Source organism: Parasteatoda tepidariorum, chromosome 3, assembly GCF_982258835.1.
Source record: "Parasteatoda tepidariorum strain Cologne lab strain chromosome 3, Ptep-v5.0, whole genome shotgun sequence".
NCBI classification, from domain to species: Eukaryota; Metazoa; Arthropoda; class Arachnida; order Araneae; family Theridiidae; genus Parasteatoda; species Parasteatoda tepidariorum.
The window spans coordinates 6,570,889-6,589,924 of record NC_141757.1 but is presented as its reverse complement, the minus strand read 5'-3'; the positions used below and the strand labels follow the sequence as shown (position 1 = coordinate 6,589,924).

At 27.9% G+C, this 19,036-nt stretch overlaps 2 protein-coding genes across 3 annotated transcripts in view; one reads left to right on the top strand and one right to left on the bottom strand.

The window, feature by feature from the left end:
• Positions 1 to 1,147: 1,147 nt before the first annotated feature.
• Positions 1,148 to 11,433, bottom strand: LOC107443890 (glutamine amidotransferase-like class 1 domain-containing protein 1). Its single transcript, XM_016057897.5, has 7 exons — positions 11,059 to 11,433; positions 10,890 to 10,966; positions 8,495 to 8,600; positions 6,813 to 6,920; positions 5,988 to 6,079; positions 4,368 to 4,461; positions 1,148 to 2,568 (listed from the first exon to the last, which is right to left on the bottom strand). Exons 1-7 carry the CDS (start codon positions 11,108 to 11,110, stop codon positions 2,426 to 2,428), a joined length of 672 nt encoding a protein of 223 aa, XP_015913383.1. The 5' UTR covers positions 11,111 to 11,433; the 3' UTR covers positions 1,148 to 2,425.
• A 123-nt stretch (positions 11,434 to 11,556) lies between these two features.
• LOC107443891 (uncharacterized) overlaps positions 11,557 to 19,036 on the top strand; it is a 40,474-nt gene continuing 32,994 nt past the window's right edge. Inside the window, exons 1-3 of one of the 2 annotated variants that reach the window (XM_043053426.3) lie at positions 11,557 to 11,813; positions 14,774 to 14,872; positions 15,904 to 16,050. In XM_043053426.3, the coding sequence (XP_042909360.1) occupies positions 11,712 to 11,813; positions 14,774 to 14,872; positions 15,904 to 16,050 (348 nt within the window). In that variant the 5' untranslated portion in view covers positions 11,557 to 11,711. The remainder of the gene's footprint in view (positions 11,814 to 14,773; positions 14,873 to 15,903; positions 16,051 to 19,036) is intronic. The other variant, XR_015432384.1, reaches the window with a different exon arrangement.

Genomic DNA, 19,036 nt, shown 5'->3' with positions numbered 1-19,036 from the left:
TAGTCTAGTTAATGGCAAATATAATAATTTTTATACATACGTTTGTGTTCTAGCACTAAATAGTTATATTAAAAAAATTTGTTGCAAAAAATTAAATACTTTTAATTACTAGAATTCATTAAAAAAAAACTTTTTCTAAAAATGTTTCCCCTTTATCGATAATTGATTAAAGCAAATTAATATCGTATTAAAAAAAATTTATTCATGCAGAATTTTGTAACAAACTTTGAAAAGGTGAAACAATATAGACTTATAATGGAATCTGTGCAGTGATGACTCAATTTTGCAATTCATAATCTTTTTAAGATAAAAATTCATCCGGTCACAGCAGGTTGACAACCAAATTTATGCTTAAAAAACATTGCTAGTAGTACAGAAAAGTCTCGCAATAGTCTTCTTTTCCGGAAAATAGTTGCTTTCTTTGGCCTTTTCATGCAAAAAAAAAATAAAAATTTGCAATAGTCGCCTCAAGCCGAAAATAGTTGCATTTTAGTTACCTTTGGCAACCCTGGATTAATGAAGTTTTATCAAAGTCATCTTACACAGAATCAATCGCTTTTTGCACAAACAAGGGAGGTACAAAGTAACGTGCCTCACCCGATTAAAATATAAGGTGTGGTAATTAACGTACAGAACTCATCTAATAAACCTAAAATTTACCAATTCATTTTCAATGTTTTGAACTGTTATGCATTCAGTACTAGTCACCAAAAATTTCAGAAAAAACTTTACAAAATTTTCTTTGGGAATTCTCTTTAATTCTGACTATGAGATTTTCTTGATATCTATCATAGCAGCCAACACAGATAGGAAAAAATCCAGTAGATTTTATGAAATAATATAAATTTCATGATAATCGTTGCAAAATATGCTAAATATTTCACACACAGGGAACTTTTGGGGATTTTTATAGTCAACAAAATAGAAAAACTGCAATATTTTCCAACTATGATTTCACATTAAATGACCTTGAAATGTTTACTCATTTTGAATAATAGGCATTTAATTCATCAAAGATAGTTAACTGAATTTTATAAATGAAGCTCGCTTTATTATGCATTACTGACACTTATTTAAATATTCAAGCAAGCAATATTCTTCAGAAAAATTCTACTTCAATAAGGGATTTTTTTAATTGCTGAAGGGAAATTGCTGAAAAAGTACAAAAACCAGGAGAATTTTTATGAAACCAGTAGACTACTGGAAAATCCTGTACAGTTGGCAGCTATGTATCTATGACATCCTCAAATCTTGTTCCTTTTGAAAATTTTAGAGATAACAAAAATGAATTATCCACCATACTTTCTAGATTCAGCAATTTTTTAATGAGATAGGGTTTGAGGATGGTATAAAACTTTGAAGTCAGTATTAAAAAGCACTTCTAAACAAGAAAGTATTTTTGAAACTTTTACAGCTGAGTATAGAAGTGCATTATTTTAAGTTGGAGTTACTTCAAAGCACGTGTATGTAATTCACATAATATTCTTAGGAATCATTAGCAGAGCTGCACAAAATTCTCAGAGTCTAATATTTCCACAAAACAGTTTTTTCACCTTTAAATTATAGCATTTTTTTTTTTTTTAATTACAATAACTTTTTCAAAATATTTTTAGCAAGTAAAGTTTATACATTTAAAAATTTTTTGACAATAAATATTTCTTTAACAATTGAATCAACCATCTTTGAGTTAAAAATTATGAAAATAATAATTTACAAAACTAAATTTTAGGTCACACTTATAAACTTAATTCAGTCTAATAAGTAAACAAATTGACATACAAAGTTACAATTATTTTTATAAGGAAAAGTTTGTTAAAGTGGCCAATTTTTTTCAAATAAGACTAAAAATTTCCAATAAGAAAAAAATTTAAAGATGGAAAAATAATAATAACAGTAGTTTTAGTTTTGTAATAATTTACAAAACTAAATTTTAGACATCATTTATAAACTTAACTCAGTCTAATAAATTGGCAAATAAAGTTACTACTATTTTTTTCAGTGAAAAGTTTTTTTAAGTGGGCAATTTTTTTTTCAATAAAAATGTTTTTGTGCAAGTAATTTTTTTCAAATAAAACTATTAATAAGAAAAACATTTTAACGATGGAAAAAAATTTGCCCTCTTGGGTATTAGATCAATTCTGTAAATTAATAATTACACATTTAAAAAATATAAATTGCTAAAATCTTAGTTTTGAATTAGTTTCTACAAAGCTCACATAAACATCAAGATAATAAATGGAATGCTTTTGAAAGGAAAAATGTAACAAATCAGTACAAGCAATAAATATATTACATCAATAATCTTATAGCTACAAATGTATTTGGCGCATTCATATATAAACAGTATAAAAAAGACTAGAGAACTATTTTAAAGAAATTAAACAAGTTTACTTAAAAAATAGACGTTTTTGAATACAACATAATTTCAATGTGGAGATTTTTCTTTTTTAGTGTATTTCTGGTTGTGAAGAAGTATTAAGTTCTGGACAGCCGTGATTGTTGACTGTTCGTTTTGACCGGTAATTACATGCCTGTCGATAACGACGTGCATTTCATCAGGTTCACTACCTAAAAACATGAATAAATAAATAAAGCTTGTAAAAAAGTTTAGTACACTAAAAAAATGCTATAGTAAGTCACATATTTTACAATAAAACAGAATGGTATTGCGCTTTAACATATACCTTCATTTAGGTATAGTTGCTGTATTAAGTTAAGAGTATCAAAACTTGATTTTTAAGAATTCAAACAACAGACGAACCTCTACTTAACATAGTCATTAAGTTCCGATAAAAATTGGTGCATTATATGGAAAATTCGTTAAATAGAAAATCACCATTTGAATTACTTAAACACAAAACAGGTTTTAAATTCATAAACACTGGACAAAATTAAAATAGCAATTGTTGCACCTTTATCTTGCAAACTAGTATCTACTTGTTTCAAAAGATTTTATCAAATGAAGGTTTGATGATTTCTTCATCTTCCTCACAATTTAGTTCTGTATTGTTTTTATTTGTCACACTGTCCAAAATATACGATTCAGTTAATGTTTCTGTGGTTGCAGTTTCAGAATCAATAAAAAGAAAATCATTAATTGTCTTCAATTTCGAGGTTCTGTCTTACAAGGGAAACTAGGTAAGTGTGAGTCGCCAATTTTGAAATAAACTAGTGGGGTGTATGCCTTATGAAGAATAATTTTATGGGGCAACATTCGTTTCGGCCCATAGAAGGTCCTGTGAGAGATAAAAAATAATTCAATATATAGAAAAATCGGTATTTTATTACTTAAATGCAGACTATTAGTTATTGTGATTGTCTCATACTCCAATTAAATTGTAATTAATTGGTTTATTAATTAATTTGCTAATTAATAAATTAATTAGCAAATTAAGTAATTAATTATTAATTAATAAATTGATTTGCAATTGCATACTCCAATTAATTTGAAGAAAAAAAATTTGATGTCAATTTTTTTTTTTAAAAATTAACCTAACAGGTTTTTCTTTAAAACTGCAGATGTATAAAATTTTCGAAATCAATTTTGACAATAAATATGTATTATATAGTACGTGAAAGTACCACAAAATTAATTGGAGTATGAGATAATTACAATAACTCTGCATTGAAGTAATAAAATACCGATTTTCCTATATATTGAATTATTTTTTATCTCTCACACGACCTTCTATGGGCCGAAACAAATGTTGCCCCCTAAAATTATTCCTCATAAAGCATACATCCCACTAGTTTATTTCAAAATTGGCGAGTCACACTTCCCTAGTTTCCCTTGTTAGCTGAACCTACATTTTTTTTAGATTGTCTGAAGGAATTTCATCTTCGACCTCCGCACATTCCAAATTCTCTAAGAATCCGGCTCTAGCAAAACGGTTATGAATAATAAGAGCTGTAACATAATAGTTTCATGCTTTAAAAATTTCTGTTATATTTTGGCATGGATTCCTGTATGAAATGCAAACAAAAAGGAAAAGGGATTTTACCGCTTTCTCTATTAATGAAATTTGAAATTGTCTATTATTGCAGGTAAACACAAGTAGATCTTATTATCGAGATTTTGCACAAATAACAAAATTAAAATTTTAGATCAACTTGTTGGAAATTTAAAGTACTGAAAATGAATTACTGATTTGTGGATTTTTGAGAATCAATGCTCTTGAAATTCACAGAATTCCGCAAATTAGATGAAAAATCACATGCCTGTACTCATATATATGAATTTTAATACATATATACACACAATACATACATACATATATAAAATCTGTTATATATTTTGAGGAGTTAAAGAGCGAATAGCTAAAAAAGGCTAGGAAATAGAAATTTTTTTTTATTAAATTGCTACTTACAACTATATGTACCAAGCCTATCTTTTATCACATCTTCTGGAATGACAGATATGCTGTCAAAATCTACATTTTTAGCAAGCTCAAATACAGATAACTGAAAAACAAAAAAATATGTTAAAATTATTTATTGAGTAATATGAAACTTTTATGCCTTGGAGCCAGTAGTTGAACTCCAGATATTTTTAAGAATTGTTATTTGGAAAAAACTAAAAATATTAATATGTTTATAATTTTTTTATTACATATTTCTATTTTTGTTAACAATTATATACTAATTTTTGAATGGTTGAACAGATTTTTCTCCCGTAAAGTGCTTTGGTAGTATCTCAAAAAAATCTTTTAATCTATGTATAATGGTTAACAGTATGGCAGAATTAGCTTACTTTGGCCAAAAAACTAAATTTTTCTGAAGAACTTTTTTCGTCAAATTTGGATTTATCACCTCCAAAATAGAGGAAGAAAACAGAGTTTTGGAAATACGGCTTTTATAGATTAACACCTGTAACGGTTAAAAAATTTGTCACTTTAACCTTATTTTAATGTGTCATGCTTCTCTTAATATGTTTTGAATGATTGCATACACTACAATAATTCTTTAACAAAAACTTACAAATTCTCAGCCTGAAAACGAGTACGTAATGGGTAAATTTTGATGAATTAAATATTTTTTATTAATTTATATTATATTATTCGTCAATGATGAAAAAAATATTGAATTGTAATGCATACATTTTTTTTATACATTTAGAATTTTCAGATATTTTTAAACCTTAATTTAGAATTTCATGCCAATTAATCAATAAAAATTTGGCAAAATTACAATACTTCATGTTATACATCTTAAGAGTTAACTGTGAAAGAATAAACCTTTAATCATTTATGAAATTAAGAAACGCCCATATTTTTAAGAATTTTGTATATATAAAACTGGCAGATAGTCATGTTTTTTATTTTGATATTTTCCCTTTTCCTCGAATTATGTTTATTAGTTTTAGAATTTATTTCCAACTGTCTGCATAAGTAACCACTACTACTCTTAAATTTTATAGTATTCTATTTTAAAAACAAAGACGAGGTAAAACTGTTGAAGGTCAGAGCAATTGTAATTTAATTTTTATTATAAATTTAGCTTGAGCCAGGGTGGCTGGCCAGGTAAAGCATTCACTGTTTGATGAGGTGAACCAGGTTTGAATCCTAGCGATGGCTCGCAAAGACAATAAAAACCCGACTACCCATTATTTTATTTTATAACTGTCATTAAACAGCTGACTTAATTCTGAATTTATGACTATCAATGTTTAACTCCATAACTTTTAATTTTTTTGAACCTAATCCAAAATACAAAGGATCAAGTGATTGGGTGAAATTTTACTTTAGTGGAGGACTATTTGATGGAACTATCTTTCTATCAGGAAGATCTATTAAATATAACATTCAAAAAATATTTAAAACAATGTCAGCAATTAATTTTGAATTTTTCAAAACAATTATACAGAAATAAAAATCTCGAAATATAAATACAATTTAATTAAATGCTTACACTTGTTTCAGAAAATACAATAAACTGCAAAGGAATGAAACAAAATAAGTAAGAAGGAATTTTAAAAAAAATGAACATACAGAAGTTAGACTGTACTTTGAAAATAACCAGAATTCTTCCTCAATTGCAGGGAATAGTGCTGCAACACCCATTCCAATGGCACAAATTGGCTCTATAGAAAAAAGAATCATAATTTTATGTACTGATGATCTGGAATTATTAATAAACTATCCGGAATTACCAATAATTGGTAACATGCTATCCAGCCCCTTTTTTGTTGGGTAATAATAATAAGCTTAATAGAAAATTTTTAAAGGTGATTTTTTACTTGTTAATGTATGACATAAAAAGTGGCGACAGTATATTTTCAAAGGTAATTTTTTTTATTTAGTAGCCACATAAATGGCTACAATAAATTCTTAAATGTGATTTTTTTTTATTTAGTAGCCAGATAATAATTGGCTACAGTAAATTTTTACGGATGATCCAGTAGCAAAATTCAGTAGAGTTAGCAGCTATGTCTATATAATACAATTTAATAACCTGCCATTCTCCATAAACTGCCTTAACTTTCCAATCTTTAAAGCATTTGCTAATGTTTAGCTCGAATGCTCCTGATTTAGTTCTAATGCATTAATTTTTTTCTTTAAATAATAAATATTGAAGTGCATATTTTTGTGTTTTAAACTATATGTGTTTAAAATTAATTTTTAATCATTAATACTCACATATCATTAATCACAAAACATTATATAATGCAAAGCCTATTGTTCCAATTATAAAGATATTCTAATCTGCAATATATTTTTAAGTCATGCAAGTGCTACAATTATATGTTTTACAAATCACACTTTCAATAAATAACATTAAACTAAATAGAGGACAATAATCAAATCTTAACATACTTTTTTCTTGAATAAAGTTTTTTAGAATTTGAGCAAGATCCTCATCGTTACACAGATCAAAAGCTGCACCCGGAGAATGCGGTATTAATAAACAAGAATATCTGTGAGCTAAAAGAAACAAAAAGTAATGAAACTATCTTATTCAAATTGTGTGCATTCAATGCATAAATTTTTGATGACTTCATTTCTTTTACACAGATAAAGAAACAAATTTTTAAAAAAATTTAAATATAAAGCTAATTAGCCATATCAAGTAAATATAACAACTAGTCTTTGAACTAAGAAATAACCAATGTTCTAAGCAGCTTTTAAAATTATAAATTAAAAAGTATGCTATTTAAATTTATCCTTACTATATAATTACTATAAATAAGCAATTTAAACTACTATAAATACTTACTATAAATAAGCAATTTCCATAAAATTAAACATTATATTTAAAGAGTAATCTGAAAAACTAAATGAAAATATTAGTCAACAAGCATTTTTTGTGTATTTCTTTAGCATTTTTTTTTATTTAGTTCCATTATTTCTAGACAATTTATTAAATTATATCTAAATTTACTTTTATCCTAAGACAAAATGAATCAGTTATATTAAGTTAGATTCATTAATATTTTAGTAAGCAGTAAAAACAATTGTAAGTGTTATTACTTCTTTGTATACACAGAAAAAAAAACAACTTTCATTAGATTTTGCATTAGACTATTCTCTTTCGGCTGTAAACCTATTGGGCTATAGATTATCTCTCTAATGTTAAATTGAATCTGATTTTTTCCCTTTTACATTCTTAAATGTGAATAACTTAATTTTTTAAATTGGTAACATTTCAGCAGAACTCTAAATGTCATTTATGTTTAATCTGCATTATTAAAAAGCACATCTTATAAATAAATTTTAATTTGTATTTTTATGAATAAATAGCATGATTTATGAATCAAACTCAACTCAAAAATCCTGAAAATTTCTGGAGTAAAATCATTAGTGAGGCATTTCTAAAAATATAGCCTTAAAAATTTTAATTATTGATATTTTCTAAACATGAAATTCCAAATAAATTATATTCAGCATAATTTAAATGAATAATTAAGCATAAGTTTACTTAATCTCTAATCACATTTATTATTCTATCAGAAAAAAAGGTTTAGCTTTAATCAATAATTCTGACTTTTAATGCCGGAAACTCAGGTTTAAGCTGTAAAGCCTTGGTAATCAGTAATTTAATCTGTTAATCCAATTTTTTTGGTAGTGGAAGTGATAAAAAAAAAAGTTATATTAATCACTATTCTAATACAATTTTACATCGCATAAAATTATTTTTACAATGGCCTTTATTAAATTTGATATTCAGGATATACAACAAGCTTTTCTCTTGTTCCTGGATACGTAGGATTCTAGAAAAGCTTTTTTTTTAAATATTATTTCATAACGTTCAACAAAAAAGCTTATGTATATATAATTAGTTGCAGCATTGTAAGTTAAATATAAGAGACAAACAAGATATAAAACTCATTTATATGTACCGCATAATTGTAATACATTCAAATATTTCATTCAGTATTGAATGCAGTAATTAATGAAATACATTTTAAAAACTAAATTATAAATTCAACTTTTCAATGTATGATAATAGTAAAATTACAAGTAATTATGAATGCCTAGTATATTTCTATAAAACTCACGATCAATAGTTTGTAAACTGAGAGGTATTGCTAAAGATTTCATTCTAAATTCATTTAGCCATCTTCTACTTTGGTCATCGTGTTTAGAAAATTCTAAGGGTTTTCCCTAAAAGAAAATTATTAATGTATTAAGCGAACAAGTACACATAAAATATAATAACATGATGGAACAAAAACGTTTACTAAGTATAAGCAATTGGTTATTCAATAAAATAACAACATTTTATATTTTGAATGTGTAATATTTAAATGCATAGAATAATCATAAGATGTCATTTCTAATTATTAGAATCAGTATTATATGTTTGTTAAATTCATATAATTTTTAAAGTCAACAAAACATCACCATTTTTTATGTCTGTTTTGTATATCTATTTTAAAGAGACTATTTTTTTTCAGTGTTGTTTTTCTATAATTTCTTTTAACGATGATAATTCTGTCCAGGGTGCGTAGCCAGCCAAATCTTTCAACAAAAAATAAGCACCTTTTAAGTATTCAAAAATATTTTTAAGCACCATGTACATTAACAAAATAATTTTTAAAGACTTCACACGATCATGGTAAAAATAATCAGCTTCTGACAAAGAACTCTTTTCTTGACGATATTAGCCACCATAAAAAGATTTTTTCAGTTCGATTTCAGAGGGTAGAAAATGAAGGCTAAAGCTGAGAATATCTTGCAAAATGTAGCACATGAGAGTGCAAGAATCTCATCAAACCCAGCGCTGTATAGGCAGGCACATGTGAACCCGTAAGGGTCTCATCAAACATGTAAAATTATTGGTGCTTTAATACGCTTAGGACTCATGGTACGGTAAAATGCATTGAGTCTAAATTAATCATAAAAACGGTGAATACAGCAATGTAAAAATGGCAAAAAATGGACATAATTCAGAAAAAAATCTAGTTTTTAAAAAAGAAAAATTAAGCTCTTCTTAAAAATAACTTTAAAAAACGAATTCAAAAATAAATACTTGTAAAAATAAATACTTGATGTTGTCTTCTAAAAATAGTATTTTACAAAATGATACTAACAGTGAATCAATAGAGACAAATCAGCTTTAGCTAAAAAGTTGTAGTTAAAATAAAAAAGTTGTAAATAGTTGTGCTTCTTGTGGAATCGGGTGGGATAGTTTCCAAATTTAGGAAGATGTGTATCTTTGAATGTTTTTATTGATTTAGAATTATTATTTTGCTAACTTGAATTGCTAATTAGAACTATTATTTTGCTAACTTATTTTTTTTACTGATCATATAGAGCTGAAAACTAAATGTGTAAAATAATTCAAACATATTGGACATTTAAATAAAATACTTCATATTTAATTTAAATGAAATATTGTTTTACTTGCATTGCAATTTTGAAAAACTTATTTAGGTAATACTAGATAGGTAAAAGTGCCAAATATTTTTTTAAAAAAAGGTATTTAATTAAAAATGAGCTAAGTCACAATTAAACAACACAACATTTGTAAAACAGAAGAGATTTTTGTATCGTGATCTTTGGCTGAATAATCGAATTAAAGTAATAAATCCGGTTATTATTAATACCAACCTGTCTAAATAAATAATTACCGCTTCTTTCGATCAAAGTGAGAAATTTCACAAATTATTAACTTATTATTAATAATAACCAATCAAGATTGGTCAATGTTATGCAACGATTTATATAGCAATGGGACATGGGTGTTCCTCTTTGTATATGTGTTATATCCGGTTATGTGATAAATTCGGTTATTATTAATACCAACCTGTCTAAATAAATAATTACCGCTTCTTTCGATCAAAGTAAGAAATTTCACAAATTATTCACTTATTATTAATAATAACCAAACAAGATTGGTCAATGTTATGAAACGATTTATATAGCAATGGGACATGGGTGTTCCTCTTTGTATATGTGTTATATCCGGTTATTATTAATACCAACCTGTCTAAATAAATAATTACCGCTTCTTTCGATCAAAGTGAGAAATTTCACAAATTATTCACTTATTAATAATAACCAATCAAGATTGGTCAATGTTATGAAACGATTTATATAGCAATGGGACATGGGTGTTCCTCTTTGTATATATGTTACAGGTAAATAAACATTAGAAGTCTTATGTCTTTAGTCTCTAATTTATCACATAACCGTTATGTGATAAATTCGGTTATTATTAATACCATCCTGTCTAAATAAATAATAACCGCTTCTTTTGGTGAAAGTGAGAAATAAAAAGAGAAAATTTAGGAATGGCGAGGTCTATATAAATCGTAGCCACCCCCGGGCCAAGATCTACATGTTTTTTTTTTAAATTTTCAAGTTTAAAATGTGTTGGGCGATTGCAGTTGTCTCGCCAGATCACGATATGGAAAAATCCCTGTAAAACATAATTATAAGCTAACTTACACCTGGTGTTGCTATCTGTACAGTGAAATTAGTGTGGACCAAAGTAAACGACTGTATAAAAGATTGGGCAGAGTTACCTAAAATATAAAGAGACAGTTTTAATATGAATAAAAATGGTTTAAAAAAGATTATACATAGACAACTATCTTTGTTAAATTTTGACATATACCTTCTTTGCAACCACTTAAGACAATCAAACAGTTGTGGCGAGCACTAGCCATGATCAAGTAATAAATTTATAGAACAATAAATCATGAATACATTAGTTGTAACTGTTAAGACGAGGGTATCAAAAAATATACAAGTTAAGGTACGCCCCTCTATCACCGCATGATCACCCTGAATTATTCACAAAAAAAAAAGAGAAAAAAATTAAATATTAGTTTAAAACTGCGAATTTAGAATAAAACAAGCATGTAGCAAATCAACTATTCATATACGATTTTGACATTCTCAACTTTCATCAAAAACTACACTTAAAAGCGACAACAACCAGCCTCAGCTGCCGAAACCAATGAAAACAAAACAAATCATCACCGTAATTGCCAGATTCATAATGTTAAAACTTCTATTTACAAAAATTCCACAAAGCTCCTAGGTACTGTTTTTGCTGCGCAATTCCAACCAAAATTGGTCATCGAAATAGCGGATAATCGAACAGCAGCCTGTCTCATTTTCTCTTGATGGTCATCGGATGTGCCTGAATTATAAGCAGTGAAAATAGCCCATTACTCAGGTTGAAAACTTCTCAACTTCAATCGGATGTGGATGATAAACAAATTTGAAAATTTGTTTTTATTTGGATTTTGATGACAAATAACAATGTCCGAATTGGAGCTCTGCCGGTTTGCTTTCGAAGGTAAATTTGAAAAACTTAAAGAAAGAATTGAAAAGGATAAGTCTTGTTTACTTACTAAAGATGGGGTAAAAATATCATTTATATCTTTATTGTTAATTTGTAGCGTTATGTAACAAGCTCTGTATGTTATTTCTTGTGTCCGAATTATTAGATAATTCTAACTAAGGTTAGAGTGTAGAATAGAGAGTTTCTTGGATTAAGCTCTGTTAATTGAAGCTTTTTCAGGGTAAAAGTTTCCCATTTTGTGTCTCTCTAATTTTGGCGATGTTCTTTCAGATAATAAGAAATTGAGATCAAAATGATGGGTAAATATTAAATTTTCCCGTTTTTCCTTGGAAATGGAAAGGATATGTTAAAAGCTCCATAGTGCAATGGGGGAGATTTCCTTATCCTGCTCTATGACAGAATAATCGCCAAGTCTTGGCAACTTCTGTCCAGTAGCTCACAAGAAACTAAAAATTAAAGAAAAAAAAAAACGTCGCGGAAAAGGGCCAACTCCTCAAACTGTATAATTTGCAGCCCCAGCAAACATCTACTTGTTTTTTTTTTTTTTTTAATTGCAAGATGAAGCTCTATTTGGCGCAACATAGCATGATACAAAAAGTAGGGGGTATTACCATATTGTGATCTGTCTCGCCAATTACAATTGTCAAGGTGCCAAATAGATCCTAAACTTGCAATTTAAAAAAAACAAAAACAAGTGGATGTTCGCCCGGGGGTGGGTACGAGTTTTACCTTTCGAGTTGGTCCCTTTCTGTGATGTTTTTCTTTAGTTTCTCGCGGGCCACTGCCCAGAAGTTTCCAAGACTTGGCAATTATTCTGCCACTGATCAGGATACGGAAATCTCCCCTGAAAATATCCCTGTATAGTGTCTAATTGGGGAGATTACCTTATTGTGATCTGACGCACAGGGAGATTTCCGTATAGTGATCTGTGGCAAAATAATCACCAATTCTTAGCTACTTCCTGGCAACGCCCCGTGAGAAACATCACAGAATGGGACCAACTCGAAAGGTATAACTCTTAGCTAACCCAAGGCAAATATCTATATGTTTTTTTTTTTTTTTAAATTGCAAGTTAAGGATCCATTTGGCACCTAGACGATTTTATTTTATAACCGTTGTTGAACAGCCGACCCAATCTCATGGGTTTACGACTACTTATGTTCAACTCCGTAGCCTTGTAATTTTGAACCAATCCAGAAGACAAGGAAACTCCTGGATCAGTACCCCCAGAGGTATTGATTTATTGTGGGAACATGGAGGACTTTGAGACTCGACAGATTTAACGTGCATCAGTCACCATTTACTACACGGGGAGTCTTCGGCCGGCGAGGATCGAACCCACGACCTCTTGGATATGGGCCCAGCGCCATAGACGATTGTAGTTGGTGCAACTAGGGACCTTTTCGTATTGTGATAAGTCATGCCAACAACAATCACATAAGTGCCAAATGCAATTTAAATTTGCAATTTTTTTTTTTTTTTTGAAAATCCTGTAGATGTCTGCCCGGGGGGTGGTTATGAGAATATTGCCATCACCTTGACCCTGGAAGTCCCTCAATGGGTTATGAACTCTATTGCAAAGGTTTAGATTCTAGAGGAATTTTCAACTAATGAAACATTGAAATGGTGATCATCTCACATCAGTCGACTCAAAATGGTGTAACGGGGGACCTGGATCTGAACCATCATGCCACTGACATATTTTCACAAGCACGTCAGTAGCATGATTTTGTTTGAAGCAGTATCAACGATTTGATTGTTTTGTTGATACTGCATTTTAGTGTAAAACAATTATTTTTGATTTTTTTTTAATTATATAATTAAAAATATATGGCTCTTTTTAAGCAAGTATTTCTTTGTTGTATTTTCTTCATTATTGTATTCATTTTGATTATAACAAATAGACGGCTATTACCTGTTGGGAGAAAAGTATTGAGAAAACCAGGATTGTGGTTTTAGATGCCCTAATCTGGCTTTAGACCGGACGCATGGGTTTTACTGTCTTTAAGTGTACCAAACCCTGAACATTGGTAAAAGATAAAAATTATATATGTATAACAATTGTACACATAATTACATATATTAATAAATATTTGATATTTTTTATGCAATTTGCTTTAACTTATTAAAAGAAAATAATATAATAAGAAAAGATCTGTAACTTTTGAAGCTCTGCAATTCATTGAACAGCGAAAGTGAATACTTTTAATTATGAATAAATATGCTTTTAATACTGATAAATTATGTTTTTGAATAAGGATGAATAATGCAATATTAAAAATAATCAGGCTTGGGGTTTTTGGATGTCCAAACAGGACATGTAGGTTTTACTGTCTTAAAGTGCCTAAAACCTTAACATTGGTAAAAGGTAAAAACTTTATATCTGTAACCATTGTATGCATAATAATTACATATATTAATAAATATTTTATACAATTTAATGTAAAATATTAAAGGAAAATAATAAAATAGGAAAAGATTAATAACTTTTGAAGTGGCACAATTCATTGAATAACAAATGTTAATATATTGTCCATTAAATGCTGATAAATTAGGTTTTATGCATAAGGATAAATAATGCAATATCAAATATACTAATAAACTTTTTTAATAGTAATACAAAAACTTGTCTTCATTTTGTTTCTTGTTCAAAAATTAATCTTTTATTCTTCACCTTATTTTTTTTTAAAATTGTGATGTAATTTGAACAAAATAGTTTTGGATAGTTTAAGACTGTTTTGGACTGGACAGTTTAAACCGTGGATTAATCCATTCTGTTCTAAACCTTGCCAACTCTGGAGTTGACACACACATTGATTGTATTTATTTTTTTAAAAAAACCTAACAGATTTAATGCATAAGAGAATTGCTTAAAAATGTTTCGTCTTATAATTCTGCATGCCTCTTTTGTTCCTATACTCGAAATAACTGGATTATCTCAAGGGAGTGGTTGATATTTTATTTTGCTCAATATTTATAAGGCTGAGACTCTATGTTCTAAACAATTTTTTTTTTCCAGTCTGGAAGGATACCTCTACATTGGGCTGCATCTGGAAGTCAAAAGGATATTGTGGACTATCTTTTGAAATTAGGATCTCCAGTCGATGAACTTGATGATGTATGAAATATATTTCTTACTTTCTACTGAAAATTTATATTAATTTATTTCCCATTCAGTAAATACAATATAGCTGCAAGGAATAGTGATTTAGCTGATACTTGGCCATCATTTTAGTAAAATGTTGACCATCAAGCTGAATTCATAATTTGACCGTCAAAATTAACTTGTTTTTATAAAATATAAAATGAACTCATGGAAATGCACTTTAAAATGTTCAAGAATTTTTTCATGGTTTTAAAATTATGTAAGCTTTAAAGACGTTTATTTTAAAATTCTTATTTAATTATTCTTGATTTGAAATGAAAGTTCTGAAGCCCAGGTAATAAAGTATTTTTTGTCATAAAGTATCTGCAAATAAAATCTGTTTTGAAAATACCTTTAGTCTTCTATCTAAGAATTGTTTTGAGTATTCAGCTTTTGGTAATGAAAATTAGTATACTTTTCTTGGTTGTGAATGTGATGTATGTTTTGTAATAATAGACAATATGTAACTTAATTACAATATTTTAAATGTTCTTTACATATGAAGGTAGACCTGAGAAATTAAGTTTTGATTTCGTTTATGAAAACAAGGCTAAAATAGTTTTTTTTTTTTAAGTTATATTGTATGGTTTGTCTGTATCATGCAATATATTTTATTAGTTTAATAATTATCTGACATGGATGAAAAAAGCAATTTGATTATTTCTCTGTTTAGACTGTATATTAAACTGGAAAAGGAGTGGCACTTAAGATCAATGATATGAAGCTTGAGAGAGTCTTTAAATTTAAATACCTGGGATTTATTATGTTTATTTCATTAAAACTGAATATTCTCAATTTCAGGCTTCACTTTCTACCCTCTGATATCAAACAGAAAAATCTCTCGAGCATTTAATAATGGCTAATAGAATAAAGAAAAGAGTTCCTTGTCAGAAACTAGTTATTTTCTCATGATAGTGAAATGCCTTGGAAAATTATTTTGCAATTTTTTTAATGTATATAGTGCTTGAAAATATTCTTTGAGTGTCAGATTATTTATTTTGTAGTCTAATTGGACTCCTTTGATGATTGCGTCTTCTGTTGGCTCTGCAGAGATTGTAGCAGTACTTATAGGCAAGGGAGCTGATGTTAATTCTCCAAATCAGACAGGGCAGACGGCCTTACACTATGCCGCTTCAAAAAATAGGGAAAATGTAAGTATTCATCTCAAATTTAATATGACTGACATTTGCAAAATGAAATGAATTTAATTTTTTAATGTAAATAGATCAAAAGTATTTTCTATTAATGTTCAGCAATATTTTTATTCAATTTCTACTGTTAGTTCACACTCTCCTTATATCTTGTTCAAATTTTCAATCGTTCATAAAATACTTTTCATTCGTCCACTTAATTTCAAATACAATTTTTTAAATTTATAGTGGATCACACTTGATGTTAACAAAGTTTTTTTTTTTTTTTCAAACATTAATTCATTCATTAAATAGGGATTAAAGAAAAACAAAGTGGAATTTTCTGTTGGGTTAAGTGTTAGTAATTGTTTTAAATTTTACTATAAGTGATTAGTTTTCACATATTTTAACGATAAAATCAGTGATAATTACTAACTTATAACTCTATTTGAACCGAAAAATAGTTTACTGCGCATATTTAAATATTTTTTTATTTTATATTTGCTGTGTCAGATAAATTCAATAAAGAACATTATGTGGTAGTACATGTGGTCCACATCACCAAATTTATACTTTTATAGTTGTCTGATGCCACACGTCTTTTTTTTCTTTTTTTTTTTTTCTTTTTTTTTTAATTTTTATGATTAGTTCACATTCTCCCTATATATATTTATATCAAATTTAAAGTAACTTGCAAAACAAACTTGTTCAAATTTAAAGTAACTAAAATTTTTCTTTGTTAACCTAAGTGGGAATTGACTTTAAAAATACTTTTTTTAATGTTACTTGTTTATGAATAGATTTCTTATCTGTAGTTGATTTTTTAAACATATTCTGTTCAGATACAAGTATCTGATTCAAGATTTGTTGCAATTTTATATTTTGTTCCTAACACACATTTTTTCTGTATCAATGTTTCCTAATTAAATAATAAGAATTTTTTATATTTCATAATAGTACACACATTTTACGTGTCTACGACTTAAGTGTCTAGTTCAAGTGCCATTAATAAGAAATTTATTCAAGATTAAGCACATAAAAAGTGACGTTTATTGAGCTATGTGAAGAAAATTTAATAATTTTTGCAACCATTAGCTATAATATTCCGTTAAAACTTGATGGTTGATTGTAAAGCCTGTGAGTTATTATTATTTCATTATTTTTGAATATGTATAGTTTTGTTAATTTTTTACAAAAATCTCAAAATACAGCAATTTTGAGCATTTATCAAAAGAATCCATGTTTCAAGCTTCCACCTATATTTCATAGAATCCACTTTAGAACTTTATTTTTTATTTGTCATAGTCATTAATGAAGAACATGTTGAATGTATCATAAACTACTTTCAAACATTTGTAGTTATTTTTAAAACTTGCGTAACATTTTTTTAGCTCTGTAATTCTCACCATGCAATTATTCACAGTATTGTTATGTATGTATATTTATGAGTACTATTACCTTAGTTTCTGTAACTTCATGTGTAAACATGTATTGTACTTTGCAGCTGAATTTGTTGTTCTATAAGAGCGCTTGATTTAAATCAGTTGATTATTTTAATGAAAAACCATTGATTTAAATCGAAAGATTTTTTTGTTTTAAGAAATCAATGATTTAAAAATTTTCAAAGTGTTTTAGTCTTAGGTAATTTCAATTTCTTACTGATTTTCATAGTTTTAAAATTTATAGTAATTATATTGCTGTGTTAATATGTTTTCAATTAGCAAAATGGCCTTAGTAAATGACATTTTAAAAATCTCATAATGCCATAGCTGCCAACTCTACTGGATTTTCCAGTCGACTTATGGATTATGCCCGTTTTTCCTTTTGTACTAGTTTAATATAAAATTCCCCTGGTTTTTGTGCATTTTAAAAAATTCCTTAGTTTCTGAAAAAATCCCTATCGAAATAGAATTTTTGCACAGATTATTACTTGCTTGGATATTTAAATTAGTATTACTATGAAGCAAGCATCATTCATAGAAATCAGTTTGAACCTTTTTTTTTTTTGTTATAAGATGTTAAGTTTATTTTTATTCAGAACTCCCTTTCTAAATTGATTAAAAATTCTCAATTATTTTTATAAATGAAATGTCTATTACTATTCAAAATTAAGAGTTAAACATAATACATAATATTTCAAGCATATTTAATGTCATTCATAACTGCAACTTCTCTATTTTGATGACGATAAAAAAACCCTAAAATTCTTTATTTCTAAGATTTTTAGTACATTATTCAACAATTATCATGAAATTTATATTTCGTAAAATCTACTGGATTTTTTTCCTATGTATGTTGACAGCTATGTAATCCTATTGTATCTAGATTTTTTAAGTTTAACAAAAAAATAATGTTTTTCTTTTAGTTGTTAATAATGATTTAGTATTTAATAATGTTTAATGATACATTAATAGTCTGTATTTTAGTAGCAATAATGATATACTTTTATTAAATTTAAATCATACATATGTGTGTATAGAACGATTTTCAATACAAAACTGTAGTTTGAAATATGTTGTCAAGATTTATTTTTAAACAAGGAGGCTCCTCCCCCTGCTCGCTCGCCAACCCCCGGAACTGCTTTCGCAGTTCATTTCGGATTGCTTCGCAATCCGATGCTCGCTCATTGGATACGTTCTTAATGTCTAGCTTTTGTATACTTTTTTGAACACTGAAGTTCCGAAAACTTTTCACTGTAGAAAATTCTAAACCTGTGCATTTCAATATTAATTTGAAATTGCAAACAGTTCACATATTTTTCTTAATCACACTATTCTAAATTTCAGCTGTTGAGAAAAGTAACTGTTGTAAGTTTTGTTTTAAAGTCTTTCCCACCAGAGGGCTAAAACCATGTGTTGTGAAACAATATGAAATAGTACTGAACGCCGTATGTAAAGCATCGGCTTCGATGAAGATAATTTTGAGAATTTTTTTGATAATTCGGTGAGAAATCACCCGATTAGCCATATGATGCTCACTACGTGCCGAAGCCTATCAATTAAAAATG

What these genes read in the sequence shown, in the direction of transcription:
- LOC107443890 (XM_016057897.5), bottom strand. Translation starts at nt 11,110, where the DNA reads ATGGCTAGTGCTCGCCACAACTGTTTGATTGTCTTAAGTGGTTGCAAA. An exon ending in CAGTTTACAAACTATTGATC is followed by an intron (nt 6,921 to 8,494) that starts GTGAGTTTTATA and finishes TGTTTCTTTTAG; the next exon opens with CTCACAGATATTCTTGTTTA. An exon ending in CAAAGTACAGTCTAACTTCT is followed by an intron (nt 4,462 to 5,987) that starts GTATGTTCATTT and finishes TTTGTTTTTCAG; the next exon opens with TTATCTGTATTTGAGCTTGC.